At 38.3% G+C, this 19,767-nt stretch overlaps 1 protein-coding gene across 1 annotated transcript in view; it reads left to right on the plus strand.

Moving 5' to 3' along the window:
- Positions 1–19,767, plus strand: part of IL1RAPL2 (interleukin 1 receptor accessory protein like 2) — a 677,226-nt gene that overhangs the window by 82,309 nt on the left and 575,150 nt on the right. Inside the window, exon 4 of the mRNA XM_055338078.1 lies at positions 4,178–4,331. Within this exon, the coding sequence (XP_055194053.1) occupies positions 4,178–4,331 (154 nt within the window). The remainder of the gene's footprint in view (positions 1–4,177; positions 4,332–19,767) is intronic.

Genomic DNA, 19,767 nt, shown 5'->3' on the forward strand with positions numbered 1-19,767 from the left:
AAGTCCCCCCTCAGTGCCCGTCACCCAGTCACCCCATCTCCCCACCCACCTCCCTTTCCACTACCCCTTGTTTATTTCCCAGAGTTAGGAGTCTCTCATTTTCTGTACCCTCACTGATACTTTCACTCATTTTGTCTCCTTTCTCCTTTATTCCCTTTCACTATTTTTTATATTCCCCAAATGAATGAGACCATATAATGTTTATCCTTCTCTGATTGACTTATTTCACTCAGCATAATACCCTCCAGTTCCATCCACGTTGAAGTAAATGGTGGGTATTTGTCATTTCTAATGGCTGAGTAATATTCCATTGTATACATAGACCACATCTTCTTTATCCATTCATCTTTCGATGGACACTGAGGTTCCTTCCACAGTTTGGCTACTGTGGACATTGCTGCTATAAACGTTGGAGTACAGGTGTCCTGCAGTTTCACTGCATCTGTATCTTTGGGGTAAATCCCTAACAGTGCAATTGCTGGGTCATAGGGTAGCTCTATTTTTAAATCTTTGAGGCACCTCCACACAGTTTTCCAGAGTGGCTGTACCAGTTCACATTCCCACCAACAGTGCAAGAGGGATCCCCTTTCTCCACATCCTCTCCAACATTTGTTGTTTCCTGTCTTTCAACAGATCTTTCTATTGAACATCCTGGGCTCCCAACCTAGTAAATACTGGCAAGGGACACATGCCACTCAAGAAAGCTGGCAGGGAGGGAAGGAAGCTGGACTTTAAGGATTGACATTATTTTGACTGAACAAGGATGTCCTACAACAAACTGCTCTGAGGGCTTAGCCAGCCCATGAACTGGAGCTGTTTGTTGAATTTAGGTACCTCCAGCAAGGCTGGCCCTCAGCAAAACCTTCAAGTTGATCAAGTTTATGTTAATGATCTCAGAGAACCAATATTAGGGGCCTGCTCATATTTGAGGCTTTGATGGTTTTTCCTTGTCTCAAATAAACAACCATTTTGAGACATGATTTACATGTCTCAAATTTCTTTACCTAACAGGCTGTCAAAATTAAATGGGTGTGGAGCAATGTGATATGGCCTGTTCAGAAGAAAAGAGGTCATAGAAAGATTGAGGACAGGAGAGAAACAATGACTGTAGTAAGCCTGGCAGCTGTAGTTTAAGGGAGAGATGATGCAAATAGTGGAGTAAAAAACATGGTAGACTTCTGAGGTTTGATATAGGTATCCAGATATGTGAAGGCTAGCCAGTGAGATAATTTTGTAGAGGATGGTTTGGTGGGCGCAGGATGGTTGTCTATAAGCCTCTTCTGAACAAAGTATAGTTCCTCTACCCACCTGCTAGGATTAGTGCTGGAGTGGCCTCGTAAGAGCTATACATTTTCAGTGGGTTAAAGTATTATGTTCCTGGGCATGGTTAACCAATTAGTTGAGATTGGTTTTCACCTGATTAGTCCATTAGCACCAGTTTTCACCAAAGTGAGTTGGAGGTTTGGAGGAGATATAATCCAAGAATGTGAAAGTTTTGGAATGGAAAGCATTCACTGTGCTGGATGACCACCATATATAGTGCTGCTCAATCAGAGTGTAATGAATAAACTCTGCAAGCCTCTGGGCTCTGGCTGCTTACATGGTAGTATATGTTATCCTCATATGCAGAGTAAAAATCTGATACCTAAAGTACTTAAACAAATTTGCCCAAGATCACAGAACTTGGGTGAATCCCAGATTTTGACCTTGAGCTGTCTTGCTCTGACAACAGTTCGCCTTTTCATCTATACTACATTGTCTCTCCAGAAGGGTGGGGATGGCCTGACAATAACATTTTACTATGCCATAGTTTTTTATAAAATCCACAAAATCCTATTGGGTACGGGACGCCTGGGTGACTCAGCGGTTGAGTGTCTCTGCCTTTGGCGCAGGATGTGATCCCAAGGTCCAGGATCGAGTCCCGCATTGTTCTCCTTGTCAGGAGCCTGCTTCTCCCTCTGCCTATGTCTCTGCTTCTCTCTGTGTGTCTCACATTAATAAATAAATAAAATCTTAAAAAAACCCTATTGGGTACAAATAATCTTTTATAAGGCTACATGGCAACTTGGAAAGCAGTTGATCTAGCCCAAAGAATGTGTTAAGATTCCAGGCTGTTCTTCATCAGAGGTTATTTTCTAACTCCTATTCTTTAGATTTTACTTCCCAGGGAAAAAAGAAATCAAAGCAGTGTGCAGGGAAAATGAAAATGGTTAGAGCTAATTGCATATGGACTCGCCCCAAATATGACATTAGAAAACAATGTCGTTTGTCTTTGAATACAATGAGTGTGTGGGCTCATTTGCCCACCCCCACCACTACTATGTGAAAGTGAAGCAGCTCAGTTTTCATTTTCCTTTCCTCTCAAAATGCCCAGAGGGACCATATTTTTGTTTAATAACCTTCAGAATGATTCTTTAGAAATCTGAGTCTATCAGAGTTTGAAGCAATGCGAAAATAATTGTGGATTATTATTGTATAATGATAGTGGCAGCTGGACTATTTTTTTCTTTTTGTTCAGACTTTCTTTTTCATTTTCCCAGAAACCTTATATCCCAAGGTTTAACTCAGAAGCCAATTTCATATAGGTGATAACCTTGCCAGACGTGCTATGTAATATAATTTCAGACAGCCCCTTAACTGTTCTTTGGAAAGACCCTAGGGAGTGAAGCAGCCTTATATCTAGATCCTCTAGATAGTATTACTTTTATTTATTCTCTGACAATGTGTGTAGGTATTTGTATTGGACATAAAGCAAGCATATCTCTTAAATATCATACCTGTGAACTTAAGTGCCAATTTTTTTGTTTTGTTGCCGAAACCCCTGCTTATCACAAAAGAAAAAATCTGTTACAAGTAAGAAACTACTAAATGAATACTCATTTTTTTCAAGTCATTTTACACACACGTGTGTGCATGCATGTACACAAATCTGCAGAACTGTGAGAGTCAGCTCTGATTCTACCTTTGTGCGAATGTTTAGGATATATGTGTGGTGAGCAGGAGTGGGGGGGGGGAGGAGTAGTAGAGATGTTGGGAAAAGAGAAAAGTTCTCTTAACAATTATTTACATCATTGTCCTCACAATTGCCTTGACTGACAGATTCAGAGTTTAGATGATAAAGTATTTTTTCCTTGATTATTCAGCACCACCTCACAGCTGTCCCCTACACCTTCTCTTGATGTTTGTATAGCTTTTGGCCACCACTTTGGCTGAACATTTGAGATGAGTGGTAGACAAACTGGAACCATATCTAAAAAGTAGTCTGTGAAAATTCACAAAAGGCAAAGCCACTTGGCTGAATATTCCTACATACTTGGTTATTGCTGTGTCCTTGTCACTCTCTGAAAAAGTGTTAATCTTTTCTAGAGAAGTCCAATCCGAGGAGTGAGACTCTCTCATATTCCCATCAGGAGTATAGAAAAATTGTCTTCCAAACCCAAATAATATAATCTGGTCATATATCACTGAATTCAGAAAATAAGTGGGTAACTGCTGTATTTCATTACTAGAACAAAATGTGTACTTATTTTACCTAGCTATATTTCTAGAGAACTGACTAAGCCTAATTTTCTAGACCCTTTGCCCTCATCCCCACCCACCCAAATGGATCTCTTGATTATGAAGAGGGAGACTCCGGAATATTAGCATTAGTTTTCAACTATAAGAAATGATTAATAAAACCATTGTAAACTACATTGACAACATAAAATCCTATCATAAATTTTTAATAATGCCTAAGGCTCCCTTGTAGTATACTATGTTGCTAAATGAACACTATTCTCTTAGGACTCTTTGAAAATATCCCTGTCAAATAGAAAACAAAAACAAAAACAGGGCTTTATAATGGTATTTAGCAATTTTTAAGATTCCACTCTACCTCTTTTGCCCTTTGGGGAGTTTGTATGCTTTTCCATTTTTTTTTTTGCAAAATATCTCTATAAAGACTTTCTGCACTTGGGATCAGGCCTCTAAAGTAGGTCTTAGGCTAATAGTTGTGATATTTTAATTGTACACACTAAGACGCATTTGTGATTTTTTTCTGATCATTGACTTAACTTTAGGTATATATTATGAAAGTTAAAGAGGAGTACAAACAAAGTGAAAGTACTAACTTGCCAGTACCAAGACTTGATGAGAAGTTTAATTTTTTGCTTTCTTGTAAATATTTTCTATGCAGGAATGCAAGCCAAAAATGTGGAGAAGTATAATAATACAGAAAGGAAACACTCTTCTAATCCAAGAAGTTCAAGAAGAAGATGGAGGAAATTATACTTGTGAACTTAAGTTTGAAGGAAAACTTGTAAGACGAACAACTGAATTGAAAGTTACAGGTAAGAATTGGTTCCACCAAATTATGGCAAATGAAATTTTAAGTATAATTTGGTATGGGAAGAAGTTGTTTCCAAAACAAAGAATGAACTTGCAGTGAATTTAGAATTGGCTGCAAATCAATGGTTGGAAAGCTTACATTGAATACGTTGTACTGATAAACTATATGTAGAATATGGGCAATTGATTTAGGGAACATGAGCCTAATTGCTGCATATCTGTTCTCTGCCTTTATGAAAAGTTCTTTACTCTTCAAGATATCATTGACTGTTACTAAGCATCTCAGAAAAGATATTCTGGAACCACTTCAGAATGTTGACTTAACCCATATGTAGAATATCCTTGTAGGTAATGCCTGCCTGCTTCAGACTGAGATTCAGTCAGGCTTTTGGAATGACATCCTTTTGGACTGCATCCAGAATATAATTTATACAAAATTGCTTATAAATGACTGATGTTATTGTGTGCCTCTAGTGATTCTTAAATGGAGCAACTCCAAACAAATAGTGTGTATGTGTGTATTTTAAATCTGAAGCAAAAGTAAAGTATAAACTAGTAATTCTACTCACACCAAATGGAAGAGAGAAACTCAGGATATTCTTATCTTGTGGAGAATGTTAGAAAGTAATTTTTAGGGACATGTGACAGAACCTAATACCATGAAAGTTATCCCTGATGATGAGTGTGATGCACCCTAAAAAACTTCATGACAAAAGTCTACCTGCTATTGTTCCTGAGCAAACCTTGCCTAATTTTTTCTTCTTTATATATATGTTAGATTGTGTGTGTGTGTGTGTGTGTAAGTGTTCACACACGTTTGTATTGTGGCTAAAACCTGAGCCATAGTAAAATTTGACATTATCCAGACAATTGTAATATTGATTGCATTAATTAATTAATTTATGGCTGATGCTCTTGGGCATTACCTGTTTAACTATGTAATGTTCACATCAGCTAGTTGGTTAATTATAACATATTCACACTAATGTTAGGAATACAGATCCATTTACTAATAATGACACTTGTTGAGTAAGTTCATTGCTGTAACTCATATTTAATTAAGTTTTTGATCCTTGAGACTCAGAAGTTTGCTCTGTCTTTTTTCAAAATTCTGAATGTTAACACAAGGAATACAAAATATTTTATTAGAGGGGCACCTGGGTGGAACAGTTAATAAAAAGTCCAACTCTTGGTTTTGGGTCAGGTCATGACCTCAGATTTATAAGATTGAGCCCTATATCAGGCTCTGAACTCAGCATGGAATCTGCTTAAATTTGTCTCCCCCTTTCCCTTTGCCCTTCCCCCACTGCACATTTTCTCTCCCTTTCTCTCTCTGTCAGATAAATAAATATATATGTTTTAAATATTTTATTTATTTATTTATTTATTTATTTGAGAGAGAGAGAGAGAGAGAACACTAGCAAGGGGAGTGGAAGAGGGAGAAGCAGGCTTCCTGCTCAGCAAGGAGCCCAACATAGGACTTAATTCCAGGACTCTGTGATCATGACCTGAGCCAAAGGCAGACACTTAAATGACTGAGCCACTTAGATGCCCCATAAATAAATATTTAAAAAATATTTAATTAGAAACTAATATACATATGCTTTAGTTCATTTTATATCCTAATATATGGCAGTTCTACTTAGTCTGAATTTGTAGAGTAACTTCTGTGGAGGTTTAAATTATCCTTTTGATTAGAATTGCATATCCTTTCCTCTATGAGGTTTTATAATAACTACCCTAAAGGGACAAACCCAAATAGGAAAGATCTGCCTTTGGTTGATTTCTAGTTTCATCAATGTGAAGTAGACTTCCTGTATCATTCAAGGATAAGAATCACCCAGGCCATTATACATCATTAATAAGTGATCTGACCATGCACAAATCCTTGCAGTATCATCATTTTGACTACAGTCACACAATCTGTATCAGTTGTTTGCGGAACACTTCCATTGGGAATTATTTACGAAAATCTGTAGCATTATAGTATTGGGTTTGAGTCTTAAATTGGATCAGAGTAGAGTTTACACTAAACCTCTTTTATGCTTCCATCTAATGGGTTATGGTGACAACACATTTACTTTTTTAGTTTCTTTTTAGATTCTGGAAAAACAGAGCTAGAACTACTTCTTTTGGGTATTTTATAAGGTGTTAATTCACTTGCCCTAAACTTTTAGTATAGTTAAACTATGGATTTAAAATTTCACTTCAACTCTACCTCCCAGAGGTTTTCAAACTTTAATGCACATCAGAATCATGTGGAGGGACCCAGGTGGGATAAAGATGAGGTTCTTTAAATACAGGTTCCGTCTCCCTCCTCCAGATTCTAGTTCAATACATTAGTAAGAATGGGAACATGCTTTTTTGTCCAGGTAATTCTGTTGTATGTCTTCCAAGGATTATGCTTTGAGAAACAATAGCTGAGAGATTAATGCTAAAGAAGTCACTCACGGGTTTGATTTTCTTGTGAGCATGTTAGTTCACATACACACACACCAAACTCATTTTCATAGGCCCACAATTGTTTTACCTAACTTCCTAAGAGCTGTCATGAAAATATGACTCCTTGGTCACCAAGGGAAATCTGTCAAGAGAATATGGGGATGAAGCAGCCTCACCTACTGAAACAGTAATTTTTCATTTATCGTTTGAGGAAAAATATACTGAGCATGTATCACATGCTGGAGAAAAAATAGTTAACAATTGTCCTTGGGTCAGTTGTTATCATTCATATAAGAAGATATCAAGTTTATGTATTTATTAACATACTTCAAATATTATGCTTGATGTAGAAACAAAATGGTCTCCTGGTATAGAGGTTTAAGATGTTGCTCTGTGAAAATTTATTTTTAATTTTTATATAAGTTATATTGTGCTTTTTATGTTTGGAATTACAAAGCAAACAGCTTGTCCTCTTGTGATTCAAAATATAAGGCTGTGATTATTTAAAAAGTAACCCACTCTTGGGAATCCCTGGGTGGCTCAGTGGTTTGGCGTCTGCCTTCGGCCCAGGGAGTGATCCTGGAGAATCCCAGATCGAGTCCCATGGCAGGATCCCTGCATGGAGCCTGCTTCTCCCTCTGCCTGTGTCTCTGCCTCTCTCTGTGTGTCTTTCATGAATAAAAAAATCTTTAATTATTTTTAAAAGTAACCCACTCATACTTGTTTTCAGTTTAGCAATACACAGGCATGGAATAGGTATTTCAACATAAAATTAATAGGATTGGTTAATTACAAAATTATGTAGATAGAAGTTCTTTAAAATTGTATATTGCAAGTATGCAAACCTTAAAAGATAATAAAAAATTTAAGAGGTTACTTTCTGACCATTCTTTTTAAATTTATGTATTTGAGAAATATTTTTTCAGTAAAACAAGCAGTTTTTTTCATTTTTTAATTTTTATTTATGATAGTCACACACAGAGAGAGAGGCAGAGACACAGGCAGAGGGAGAAGCAGGCTCCATGTACCAGGAGCCCGACGTGGGATTTGATCCCAGGTCTCCAGGATCACGCCCTGGGCCAAAGGCAGGCGCCAAACTGCTGCGCCACCCAGGGATCCCAAAACAAGTAGTTTTTGAAGTGTGTAGGTGCTACTTGCTTTAAATGGATCAGCTATAAAAAGATCCAGATATTCAAAACTGATGAATTAGAAGGTAACCATTGGTCTTATGAAATTATTATTATTATTTTTTTAAAACAAAAATGTTTATTTGAAATTTTTACTTTACAACGAGTGAAGAAAACACACAGCTCCACTTTGGAAAAATTGTATATTTCCCTAACTTTATGTGTTAAGAATTCTTAAGCCTCTGTTGTAAACCAGGGAAAGATCTTTACCAAATAAAACACATTTATATGAAATGGGCAAAAGACATGAAGAGAAATCTCACAGAGGAAGACATAGACATGGCCAACATGCACATGAGAAAATGCTCTGCATCACTTGCCATCAGGGAAATACAAATCAAAACCACAATGAGATACCACCTCACACCAGTGAGAATGGGGAAAATGAACAAGGCAGAAAACAACAAATGTTGGAGAGGATGCGGAGAAAAGGGAACACTCTTACACTGTTGGTGGGAATGTGAACTGGTGTAGCCACTCTGGAAAACTGTGTGGAGGTTCCTCAAAGAATTAAAAATAGACCTGCCCTACGACCCAGCAATTGCACTGTTAGGGATTTACCCCGAAGATTCAGATGCAATGAAACGCCTGGGCACCTGCACCCCGATGTTTCTAGCAGCCATGTCCACAATAGCCAAACTGTGGAAGGAGCCTTGGTGTCCATTGAAAGATGAATGGATAAAGAAGATGTGGTTTATGTATACAATGGAATATTACTCAGCCATTAGAAACGACAAATACCCACCATTTGCTTCAACGTGGATGGAACTGTAGGGTATTATGCTGAGTGAAGTAAGTCAATCGGAGAAGGACAAACAGTGTATGTTCTCATTCATTTGGGGAATATGAATAATAGTGAAAGGGAATATTTTTTTCCATATAAAAGAATTTGTCATAGGATTTCTTTAAATAGCCAGGTTTCCTACTGCATTAAAATAGGATTTGAATTAAATGCAACTTTTCTGGAATACTTTTGATATATAAATTATTGCAGATTTGTATAATATTATTGTGGACATTTCTTTTTATTCTTTTGGAGGGTTCAGATGAATAGGGAAGTGTTTAACAACAAATAGACATGTACATTAGTGTGTTTAGGTCATTTGTCAAAGATGCCAACAACTAACAGTTTTATTTCCCATAGCATATTGTAGGTGGCTCTTTGTTATTTTAGAGAAATTCTCCCTTTATTCTCACATTGAATTTTGTGCAGAGGGCTAGTTGAAGTGGTAAGAAGAAAAGGGAGTGCTGATTATATGATAGTGAGAATATAGAACAGGTGATAACGGAAGAAGAGGAGTGGGAGAGTAGAAAAGATAATGTAATAGAGTCTCTGGGAATTAGAGGAGACTGTCTGCCTTGAGAAGGTCAAAGGCAGTCAAATTATAGGGGCTTCCCAAAATGAATACAAGCAGGAATCTGGCACTAATTAATTGTATTGGAAGATAATTCACCATTCACCTAGCAAATCATTCACAAATGCATGATTTTATTCAGCTTTTTAGAAATGTACTTGGCTACTTAGAAAAAACACTAACCAGTTCTTTGGTGAATATGCAAATAATATCCATCCTTCTGATCATTGTAAACAGCTCTAGAGTTCCAGATTTGGGACTCTTCACATGTTAGGTTAATCTCTTAATCTGTTTGTGTCTAAATGCCATGGCTAGAAAGAGAAGTTTATTCTATGGATATGTTTCAAGGATTTGCTGCTAGGTTATTATTAAGCAATAGTAGCAACACAATCTGGACACACAAAGCTTGGTAAAATTACAGAGTGGAAATTGGGATCGGTTTTTGGTGAAGATGCTCAAATGCATGCCTTCAGTAAGTGCTTTTAATTTTCCTTTGCCGGGATCCCTGGGTGGCACAGCGGTTTGGCGCCTGTCTTTGGCCTGGGGCGGGATCCTGGAGACCCGGGATCGAATCCCACATCGGGCTCCCGGTGCATGGAGCCTGCTTCTCCCTCTGCCTGTGTCTCTGCCTCTCTCTCTCTCTCTCTCTCTGTGACTATCATAAGTAAATAAAAAAAATTAAACCCTTTCCATTTGTGGTCAAAAAAAAAGTTTTAATTTCACTTTGCCAAGTTATAACTAACTGTAGTGCATTGTACGTGTCATTGAGACTGCATAGCTTATTAGAACAACCTTCCTCTGATGTATGGCTGCTATTTACACACAGAGGAAGCAATTTCACATTAGGCTTGAAATCAGGCTTTTCCTGGCCCTGGCTCTTTGTTTCTTTATGCCTCTACTGTTAATGCTTAGACATTGGGGGGAAAGTGGGATTAGGAAAAATAGTGGAACGTGGAAATATGGTGGCAAATTGGAGGAAGAAACAGAATTGAGATTCTGACTGAATAATGACAATATAACAAAACTGTAATAATCATAATAGGGGCACTCAGAGAGCTAATATCTATTGAGAGCTCTCTGTGTGGCAGACATTGTGCTTTGTGTTTTTCATTCATTTTCTCATGTAATCCTCAGAACAATCATATGAGGGTGAAGGCTGTTATTGTCCCCATTTTATTGAGAAAGAAAATTTAGGTGAAGTGGTGTGCCTTAGGTCACATATTTTGTAATTGGCAGAGCATGGATACCAATCTAGGTCTTTCTGACTCTCAAATATAACTTTTTACCCACTAATAAGCACAAACAAAAAATTTCATTCACCAAATATATATTACATACATTGAAAAAATATGTCAAAATATTGATCATAATGCTCATTATTCCACTATCATGTCCTTTCTGGACATTAACTATTTGGTCTTCAATAATTTCCTATAGGAATTTGGATACCATTAAAAAGGATACACTTAATATTTTGGAACCTAGTCCTTATAGCTCTCAGTGGGCACCTTAGATCAGATTAGTAGAAATGGGACACAGAATTAAATCTGAGCTTAGGATGGTGGCAAGAGAGAAACAAAAAAAGCGTGGTGTCAAAAAAAGCAAGAATGTGCAGAAGATGGAATTTGTCAAGCTTCATATTTTGGTACCAAATGGCCCTATTAATATGGAAATCCATATTGAGAAAAAAATGGATTAGTGAGTTTCACTGTAGTTATCATAATTATTTCAAGCTAGTTGAAGTGAAGTGATGGAGAGCAGTCTAGCTAAACAATGTTGATTCCATCGGTAAAGAGCAGTCACACATAAATCGGTGCCTATTCTGTGCAACAAGGAACATAGGATGTAAGTTTCTTAATGTGGTTCTGAAAGCAGACAGGTAGAGACAGAATTATGTTCTCTTTGGAATCTGTGAAAATTTTAATTTTTTTTCAGTATAACAAATAGTGTTTCAAACAGTGTTTCCAAAATTTGTTCTGTGGAGCTCCAAATCTAAGAGATGTTAGTAGTTATTTCTGGAAGAGAGAAAGGAGAAGAGAGGAGGGGGACAGAGAGGTTTTGTGGCAATGTGTTTATCTGCTGGGTCAAAGTTAAACAGATTTCTTTTTTTGCAAGGCATTTCAGCACATCTTAGTGCATATCATATTCTAATATGTATTACGGTTTTCCAAAAGGAGGATGAAATATAGTTTAGGACATTTCCTAAACTTGTGTGATCACATAACATAACCCTGTCCCAGAGTAAACTGTGGCTCAGAGAGTTTAAACCATTTTTCCTGGGGTGGCAGATGGTGAATGGCTTGGCCACGACTAGAACCTGCATCTTCTGATTCCTAATATAACGCTTTTTCTATCATATCCCATTGTTACTCTGTCTATAGTCCCTTATTCCTGGCTTCTGGGCCAGAAAAAGAGGAAATGCATCCACAGGAGGACTCCAAATTGGCGACTTCAGAGCTCAGGTCTAAAGATCCCTGAAATAGGGATCCCTGGGTGGCACAGTGATTTGGTGCCTGCCTTTGGCCCATGGCGCAATCCTGGAGACAGGGATCGAATCCCACATCGGGCTCCCGGTGCATGGAGCCTGCTTATCCCTCTGCCTGTGTCTCTGCCTCTCTGTGACTATCATAAGTAAATTAAAAAAATAAATAAAGATCCCTGAAATAATCTATTATATAAAACGTTCATTTGCCAATCCATCATTTTGGCTTAAAGAAGAAATAGCTGAGATTCTGTTACTTCTATAAAAGGAAAAGCATTTACTGCTGATGGTTGAATCCAAGCCAGCAAAAGGGCAATGCCCTAATCAATAGTCAGATGCTTCTGGAAGCTAGACAAGTCATGTACCTGAATGGGTGCGCGAAGCAACACAGAGAGGCAAGTTGGAGAGTATTAGAATCCCTGACTCAGCCCTAGCTTGTTATCATGTAAAATTAAGGATCCAATCCTACTAGGCTCTCTAATTTTTGAAGAGATCATAGGAGTCTGGATTTTTATGTAGAAATCTCTGGTTTGTTCATCACTGTAGTGGACTAAATAAATAAGACATGCCTATATTCTAAATTCAGTTTGGGAGCTGCCTTTCTGTGGCCTTTAAAGAGTTTGGTTCAGTAGTGCTTTTCAACAAGTGAGTGACTGTGTGGCTGGCTCAGACTTGGCTCCGCTATTTTCATCTCCAGCAGTGAGTGGGAAAAAAAAATACAAGTGGCCTGGAGAACAGCACTCAGAAGCCATCCTAATCACACCATCCAGATGACTGGTCGATTCTAGCAGAGAGTGAAGGGCACAATTTATGGATGCAGTACTACAGGAGGGGTATTGACAAATTGATCACCTTACAGAGAAGAGCAATTTAGGTGATGAAGCAAGTTCATTTCAAATGTTACAGATAAATGAAAAGCCCTGGGGATGAAGCACCCACCTTGCAGCTGCCCCGAAGTAGTGCTGTGTGAAGCACTGAGGGGAACAAGTCATTAGCATATGTTCTCTCTCCTTCGTGTTCTGAGCATCCAGTTAGCATGATCTGAATGTCTGTGTCCTGATTATCATGTGAGAATGTATCTCATTTATACCTTCCATATGACTTAATGAGGAAAGCCCTCAGCAGTCAGTAGCCCTTGGCCACATTAAGGAAACTTTCACATGACTGACTGTGCATTTCATAATTGTTCTTTTGCACAGTCGCAGGTACAAAAATCTCATGACCAAAACCAGCTTGTAGCAGCTCCTTTGCCTTTCCTCTGAGGACTCCCTTTCCCTGCCTGGGTGACCCTGGCCTTTCCTAGCCTGCCCAGCCCACTGAGAATAACATCTTTGTCCCTTTTCTGATTCTTTCAAATGTCCTCATGTCCTGTCTTTTCGATAGCCCATCTCCTCAGATTCTTATTTTCTGGTGGAGCTCATCTAATACCTCAATACGATGAAGAATTCCTGACCAATAATGGCCCCCAATGCTTCCCTTTACAGCTAACATATTTGCAATTTAATAGATATTTCAATTCTGTAAATCATAGGCATGACTAATGGTGGGAATTTCTGGCAGCTTTGCAGTGCCTTTCCCAGAGTGTCACAATTCATACCCTGCAGGTGGCTGTTTTCTCCCTCTAGAAACAAGGTCAACTCTACTCATGACCTTGGGTGACTAGGAGAAAAAAAAATCCTGCTTAGAATTAGGTGGAAGGAGGGAGGGCCTTGAGTATCAGTTTAAGGAGTGTTTTTTACCCCTTCCTCTTCTGCCACTATTGTATTGTACTTCCTTTTTACCCCCTATTGCTCTCACCCCTGCTTCAGCCTATGACATAGGGCTATCTGTTAATGACAGACAAGCTCAAAGAGATCTCCAGTCTCTGTCCTAGGGAAATGTTTGCATGTTTCTATGCCTTATAGGGAGATGAACAAATACTATTCACTGTCCCATCAGCAGAAAGCTGGTCTTCCTTCTCTGCAAATTTCCCTGGACTGTGAGAACATTCATTCCTGTGGGTTTGTTTCATAAGTAGGTGTGCAGGAGACCTGCTTGGAGAGATGAGGGTGAGCAAGTTAGAGAACATGGCAGCAGGATATGGTAAACGTGCCCAATTTCAGGTCAGTTCCGCTCAAGTGGCTCTCTTCCATCACCTGAGGTGATCGTTGACTCCTTGGCTGACTCTTCTGACTTGAATTAGGGGTGAGGGAAGGGGTTCTTGGGAAGGAATTGTGGTGTGACTCCTAGGTATAAAGACCTCTGAGATTCCTGGGCACAGATTTTTCTGAGGTCCATTATGTTCATTTGTGAAAGTCTCAGTCAGCTACCTTGTTCTCCATCCTGAAAGCAGTGGTTTGAGCAAGCTAAGAACATTTTATGGAGCCACCCTTCTAGAGGATGAAAACTAGGAGCTTGGTATGGTGAGAGATTAGCCATGAACCAGATCTAACAGAATGGAGCAGATGCTCAGAGGACAACCATTTATTGGGTCAGGTATTGTAGTGTACCATCCGACAAAGTTCACAACAACCTTGGAAGTTTGGAAATATTTCTTCTATTTTATAAGGGTAGAAAGGGAGGCTCAGAGGGGATAAGTTACTTGTCTGTGATCACATAGATAGTAAGTGGTGGAGTTAGGATTCAAACTAACATTTGTTCCAAAACCTTGCTCTTAAAAGCAACCAGCTACAAACCACCTGCATGGCTCCTGTACACAATAATGCTCAAGAAATGTCGCTGAGAAAAATTACTTAACTTCCCTGAATTTCAACTTCTACATTGGTAAATTGGGGCTAAAATGTTCCTTTCCTTCCTGCTTACTTGCCTGCTTCACGTTCTTTCATTCCTCTTTGCCAAGCCACATTTGTACTTCGGTACTTCTTCCATGAAGCCTTCACAGATTAATCTCATTTATGGTCACCTGTTTCTTTCTTCTAAATTCCCTTGGCAATTTTGCAAAAGTTTTCACCACATTGACACTAATTTATAATTAATTATCTTGAAGTACTTGGTGTAGGTTTTGTCTCACCAAATAGATTAATGCCCTCCGCATTCTATTGTTTCCCATACAAAGGTTTACGCTAACATTTAGATACAACATATAATTATGGAGCTAGGAGCTAGGCACTATGTTTTCACATATATTATCTCATTTAAGAATCTCAAAATCCTGTGAGCTATTGTCATTTTAGCCCCACTTTACTGTTGAAGTTGAAGTTCAGATAAATAATTTTTCTCAGTGTTCTACTGTAACTAAATCATAGCACTGCAATGAAGGTTCAAGAGGTGGTAATGGTTTTCTCAAAGCCTGAGCCCCTTCCGCTAGCAAATGCTTATAGAACTATACGTTGTTCATAGTACTATACTCTGATTTGACTATAACAAATTTTGTTATGTGGAGATGGATAAGACCTTTTGCTGAGAAAAATGGAGGAAGCTGTTTCTAAGAAATTTGAGCTAAACCAAGTATTTAATTCTTAAAGAAGACCCGTGGAAAACTGAAAACTTGATTGGCCCCCTTGGACTTTGCTTCAGAGTCAGAAAAACATGATTCAAATCCTTAGTATGATAGTAGCTGTGTGACTTTAAAAAAATTTATTCTTCTGAACTTCAGTTTTTTTCCCCATGCAAAATGGGGAGGTGTTACTGTGTTCAGTGGAGAAAATATACAAAAAGCACTTAGAATGGTATCTGGGAGATATTAGGTATTCAAAAATGATATTAATTATTGTGATTAGCATCATTTTTATCATTATTATTAAGACTGGAAAGCTTGCAAAGATGACCTCACAGCCATTTTACCACAAGAAAGCAGTCTAACAAATGGTTTAAGACAAATTGCTATTTTTAATAGGGTGCTTTATTTACAGGTGATGAAGTTTTTTTTTTTTTAAGTAGGAAGTTAACCAGGGTCTATGACAAACTCAAGCAAAAGGCTACAAACATAGGTATTAGAGGCCAAACTGTTTCATTCAAGGATATGCAATCATGTGGAATAATTCGTCAATTAAGGTGAACAGAGCAAATATTGTTGTCCGTATAAATGAGCTTTTGCAGCCAGTGAGACATCTGAATGATGTGTGAACCAAGAGCAAAGACTGCTGAGACAAAGCTGAGGTGCAAATGAGTCCTGAGGACAAGAATGTTAAGGAAAGTGGCCTTTTCCTGTCCAGCAATTCCTTGTGTCATTATGATTCATCACTGGCGGTTTATAAAGACAGTTAAATTGCCTCCTTTGGCTGTCAAATAGGAAAATAATTCATCAGTTCAAGTCTATAAATCATTTCTTGGTACTGAGTGTACTTTATATAGCTGGAAATCTCTTCATGATTTGGCACTGTGTTCCAGTGGGGATCCTGAGGGGCAACTGGGAAGCACCAGATACAGCAGCCTAAGTGATGAGCTGCATATACATAGGTCGGCAGCCAGGGAAAGTTGATTCCTTTCTGGGGCATGTTGCTTTGATTCTGTCTGACTGGTTAGGAAAAACACCCCACCCCCCCATGTGCCTGGCATATAGTAGTCACTTAATATATTTGTTGAATGAGTGAAGAATTTAAGTGTTTTGTGTATTTTGAATCCTTTGCATCAGTGCTCACCTACAGTGTCTGATGACTCTCTCCAGTGTATTCTGGGAAAATGAGATTAAAAAGGCAGTAATAATTATGCTCAGAGGATATGGGGTCAGGATACCCTGACTTGTTTGCCCAATTTGTATGCTCAGGACATCACAGCTTCACTATAAACTCTGGCATCAAAGTTACATGAGAAACCATTGGACTTCCATTTTTTTTCCTGATCAAAGCCTTTTAAAATAATAATTTAATCACCTAAACCCCCTTGTTCCTAAGATCAAACACCTGGTAGTATCTATATCTTCATTTTTTTAGAGAGGGAGGGGGAGGAACAGAGGTAGAGGGAGAATCTTAAGCAGGCTCCACACCCAGTACAGAGCTGATCCAAAATCTAGAGTCAGATGCTTAACTGACTGAGCCACCAGGTGCCCCTATATCCTCATATTTTTTACTAGTAAATTTAACTTCATGATACTAATTAGTGTACCTCCTGTCTAACATATGAAGTAAAAGGTGAAAAGAACATTTTAGAATAAGTGAACAATTATTTATTTAATTTTGTGATTATCAAACTTGGATCTACAATTAGTATATTTGATATTATCTTCTTATTCATCAAATACTCATTGTGCTGGATGAATAGAGGTGAACTCTATTCTAGGGGTTACAAGAGTTAATAAGTTAACTTTTATTTTAAGAGACATGGTTGAGCTTATTAGTTGTAGTGAGGGGTAGGGAAAACAGAGATTAAACACATGGATAAGTATATAATTAATAAATGCAGTAAGTGATAAAAAGAAAAACAACAGACTGAAAAGTAGGTAGATCCTTACTTTATCTTGGATCATTGGGGAAAAGTCTGCTTGAAGCAAAATAACAGTCACACTGGATCCTGAAGGTTAAGAAAAAGCCATCTAGGTGAAGAGTGTACAAAAAATATTTCAGAGAAAATAGATTTTTGGCCATGAGGTGCCAAAGATCCTTGCAAGCTTAGGGAACAGAAAGAGCAATGTGGCTAGATTATAGGAAGTAGTGGGGAGAGTGAGGCAAAATGAGATTTGGAAGGTAGACAAGAGCCAGATAACACAGTACCTTAGAAGGTTTTGGTCTTTATCCTAAGAGCAGGAGGACATCATTGAACAATTTTCAATAGGAAACTGTCACATTCCTTCTGACTTACATGAAAAAAAAGTCTTCCCCTGGATGGTCCAGGGAGAACAGATGGAAGCAGGCAGAGAGACAAGTTAGGAGGCTATTGTAATATCTCAAAGAAAGCTGATGGTGGCTTGAACTAGAGTAGTAGTAATAGAGATAGAAATATGTGGGCAGATTCAAGAGATATTTTAGAGATAGAAATGATTGGACTTTTTCATGATGATTCCTAGATTTTTGGTTTTAGTAACAGAGTAGATAGTAGTGCTATTTACTAAAATGGGGAAGACTAAGGGAGGCAAGATTTTGTGGCAAGATTCAGATTCTGTTTGGGCTATGTTTTATTTGAGATACCCATTAGACATCCTAGAGGAGATGCAGAGTAGGCAGTTGGATATATGAGCCTGGCATTCAGAGAGAAGTCTGGAATATAAATACAAATTTTGGAGCTGTCTGCATGCTATGTGGGGTAGGATACAATGAAGTATTAAGTTCTGTGGGGCAACTGATATTACTATAGGAGATAAATGCAAACTGTAGCTTCTAGGCCTTTTAAAAAATATTTTATTTGTTTATTCATGAGAGACTCAGAGAGAGAGGCAGAGACAGAGGCAGAGGGAAAAGCAGGCTCCATGCAGGAAGCCTGATGTGGGACTTGATCCCGGGATTGCGGCATCATGCCCTGAGCCAATGACAGACACTCAACTGCTGAGCCACCCAGGCATCCCTCCTAGGCCTTATATTACATATTTTCTCTAGAGGACTATGACAGTGTAGGAAAGCTACTTGTCATGGTTTTCCCAAGCCTCATCAAATTGTTAAATATCATGCATGATGTTTGTACCTATATTTTTGCTGATATGTGGAGATGACATCCCACATTTAACTGACATTTGAATCTCTCAGTGCTAGAGGAATATAACTAATGACATATTAAATAGTCACTATTTATTATATATGTCATGCACCAAATATTAATCACTTTAAATACATTTATTTCTAATAATTACCATAGCTCTAAAAAGAACAGGCCTCAATTAATGGATAAAGAAACTCAGATTCAAGAAGTTACATGACTTTCCTAAGGCCACCCAACAGGTATGCTTAGTCTTTCCCCATTCCAGTCCCACACTTTGGGAAAAGTGACTCTAAATTTCTTTTTGAAGTTCTTCCATTTTCCTAAGCCGTTAAAACCAAAGAAAAAGGAAGAGAAAATTGAGATATGCAAACTTTCTGCTAGATCTCTTCAAATTTGAATAAAAGCCTGCTAAGTTGGATTGTTGCAAGGGCCCTTTTATTTGATTTCTGGTGCACACATACAACCTGCTGTTCAGGTACCCATTGCTTTCTGGTTATCATTCCTTCCACCCAAGGTTATTGAGATAAAACTTATGTATGAGCTCGCTGGTTATTCTGAAGCCGACTGCCTACCTAGACTAGCAGCTGCCTTCATACCCACTGGATACCTTGTTTTAAAATCTTGGTTTGAAGACTACTCCCAACAGGAGGATGAGTCCCTGAGAGCAGTACAATGAAAGGAGCATAGAGCCTGGTACATAATCAATTCACTGTAAATGATAACTACTATAAGTATAATTTTATCATCTCATTGCATGATAACTTAAAAGCCTGTGGAATAGGTGTTAACCGTTTTACTTATGAGGAAATCAAGACTCAGCAAGCTTAAGTAACTTGCCCAAGGTCACACAGCAAATAAGAGATTGAGTTGGTATTTGAAAGCTATTCTCTCTGATTCCTCAACTTATAATTCATGCATTCTCAAGTTTAATGACCAAGTGAATCCAGGGGACAGTTAGAGAACACAGGACGGTAGAGTTAGATAGGCAGAGTAGACTTGATTATTGGAGGGCCTTGAATGTCAGGGAGAATAGCCCATATTCTTGGAATATTTGGGAAGATGTACCATGGAAAGTTAGGAGTTTTCCTCACTGATAAATAAGGTCCAGCTTCTCACCATTAGGTACCTGTTTCCCAACTGAAATCCTTCACAAACATACATAAACTCTGCTCCTTCACCTATGCCTATTAGAGCCCAGAAGGCTTTCCTTACCTTGTGCTGTCTGGTTTGCACCCATGTCCTTGTAGTTCCTCATTTTAACTCAATTCAAGTTAAGATTTTTTTCTGAATCTCTTGTCTCTGCAAAGGCACTATCTATGCTAGTTGCTGCTGCATTGATTGTTGGGGGCATGCAGGTGTCCCTCATTGAACCAACTGGCCTGTGTAAGTCTAGGAATGGGGAGAG

The sequence above is a fragment of the Nyctereutes procyonoides genome, unplaced genomic scaffold, assembly GCF_905146905.1.
Source record: "Nyctereutes procyonoides isolate TBG_1078 unplaced genomic scaffold, NYPRO_anot_genome, whole genome shotgun sequence".
Lineage (NCBI taxonomy): Eukaryota > Metazoa > Chordata > Mammalia > Carnivora > Canidae > Nyctereutes > Nyctereutes procyonoides.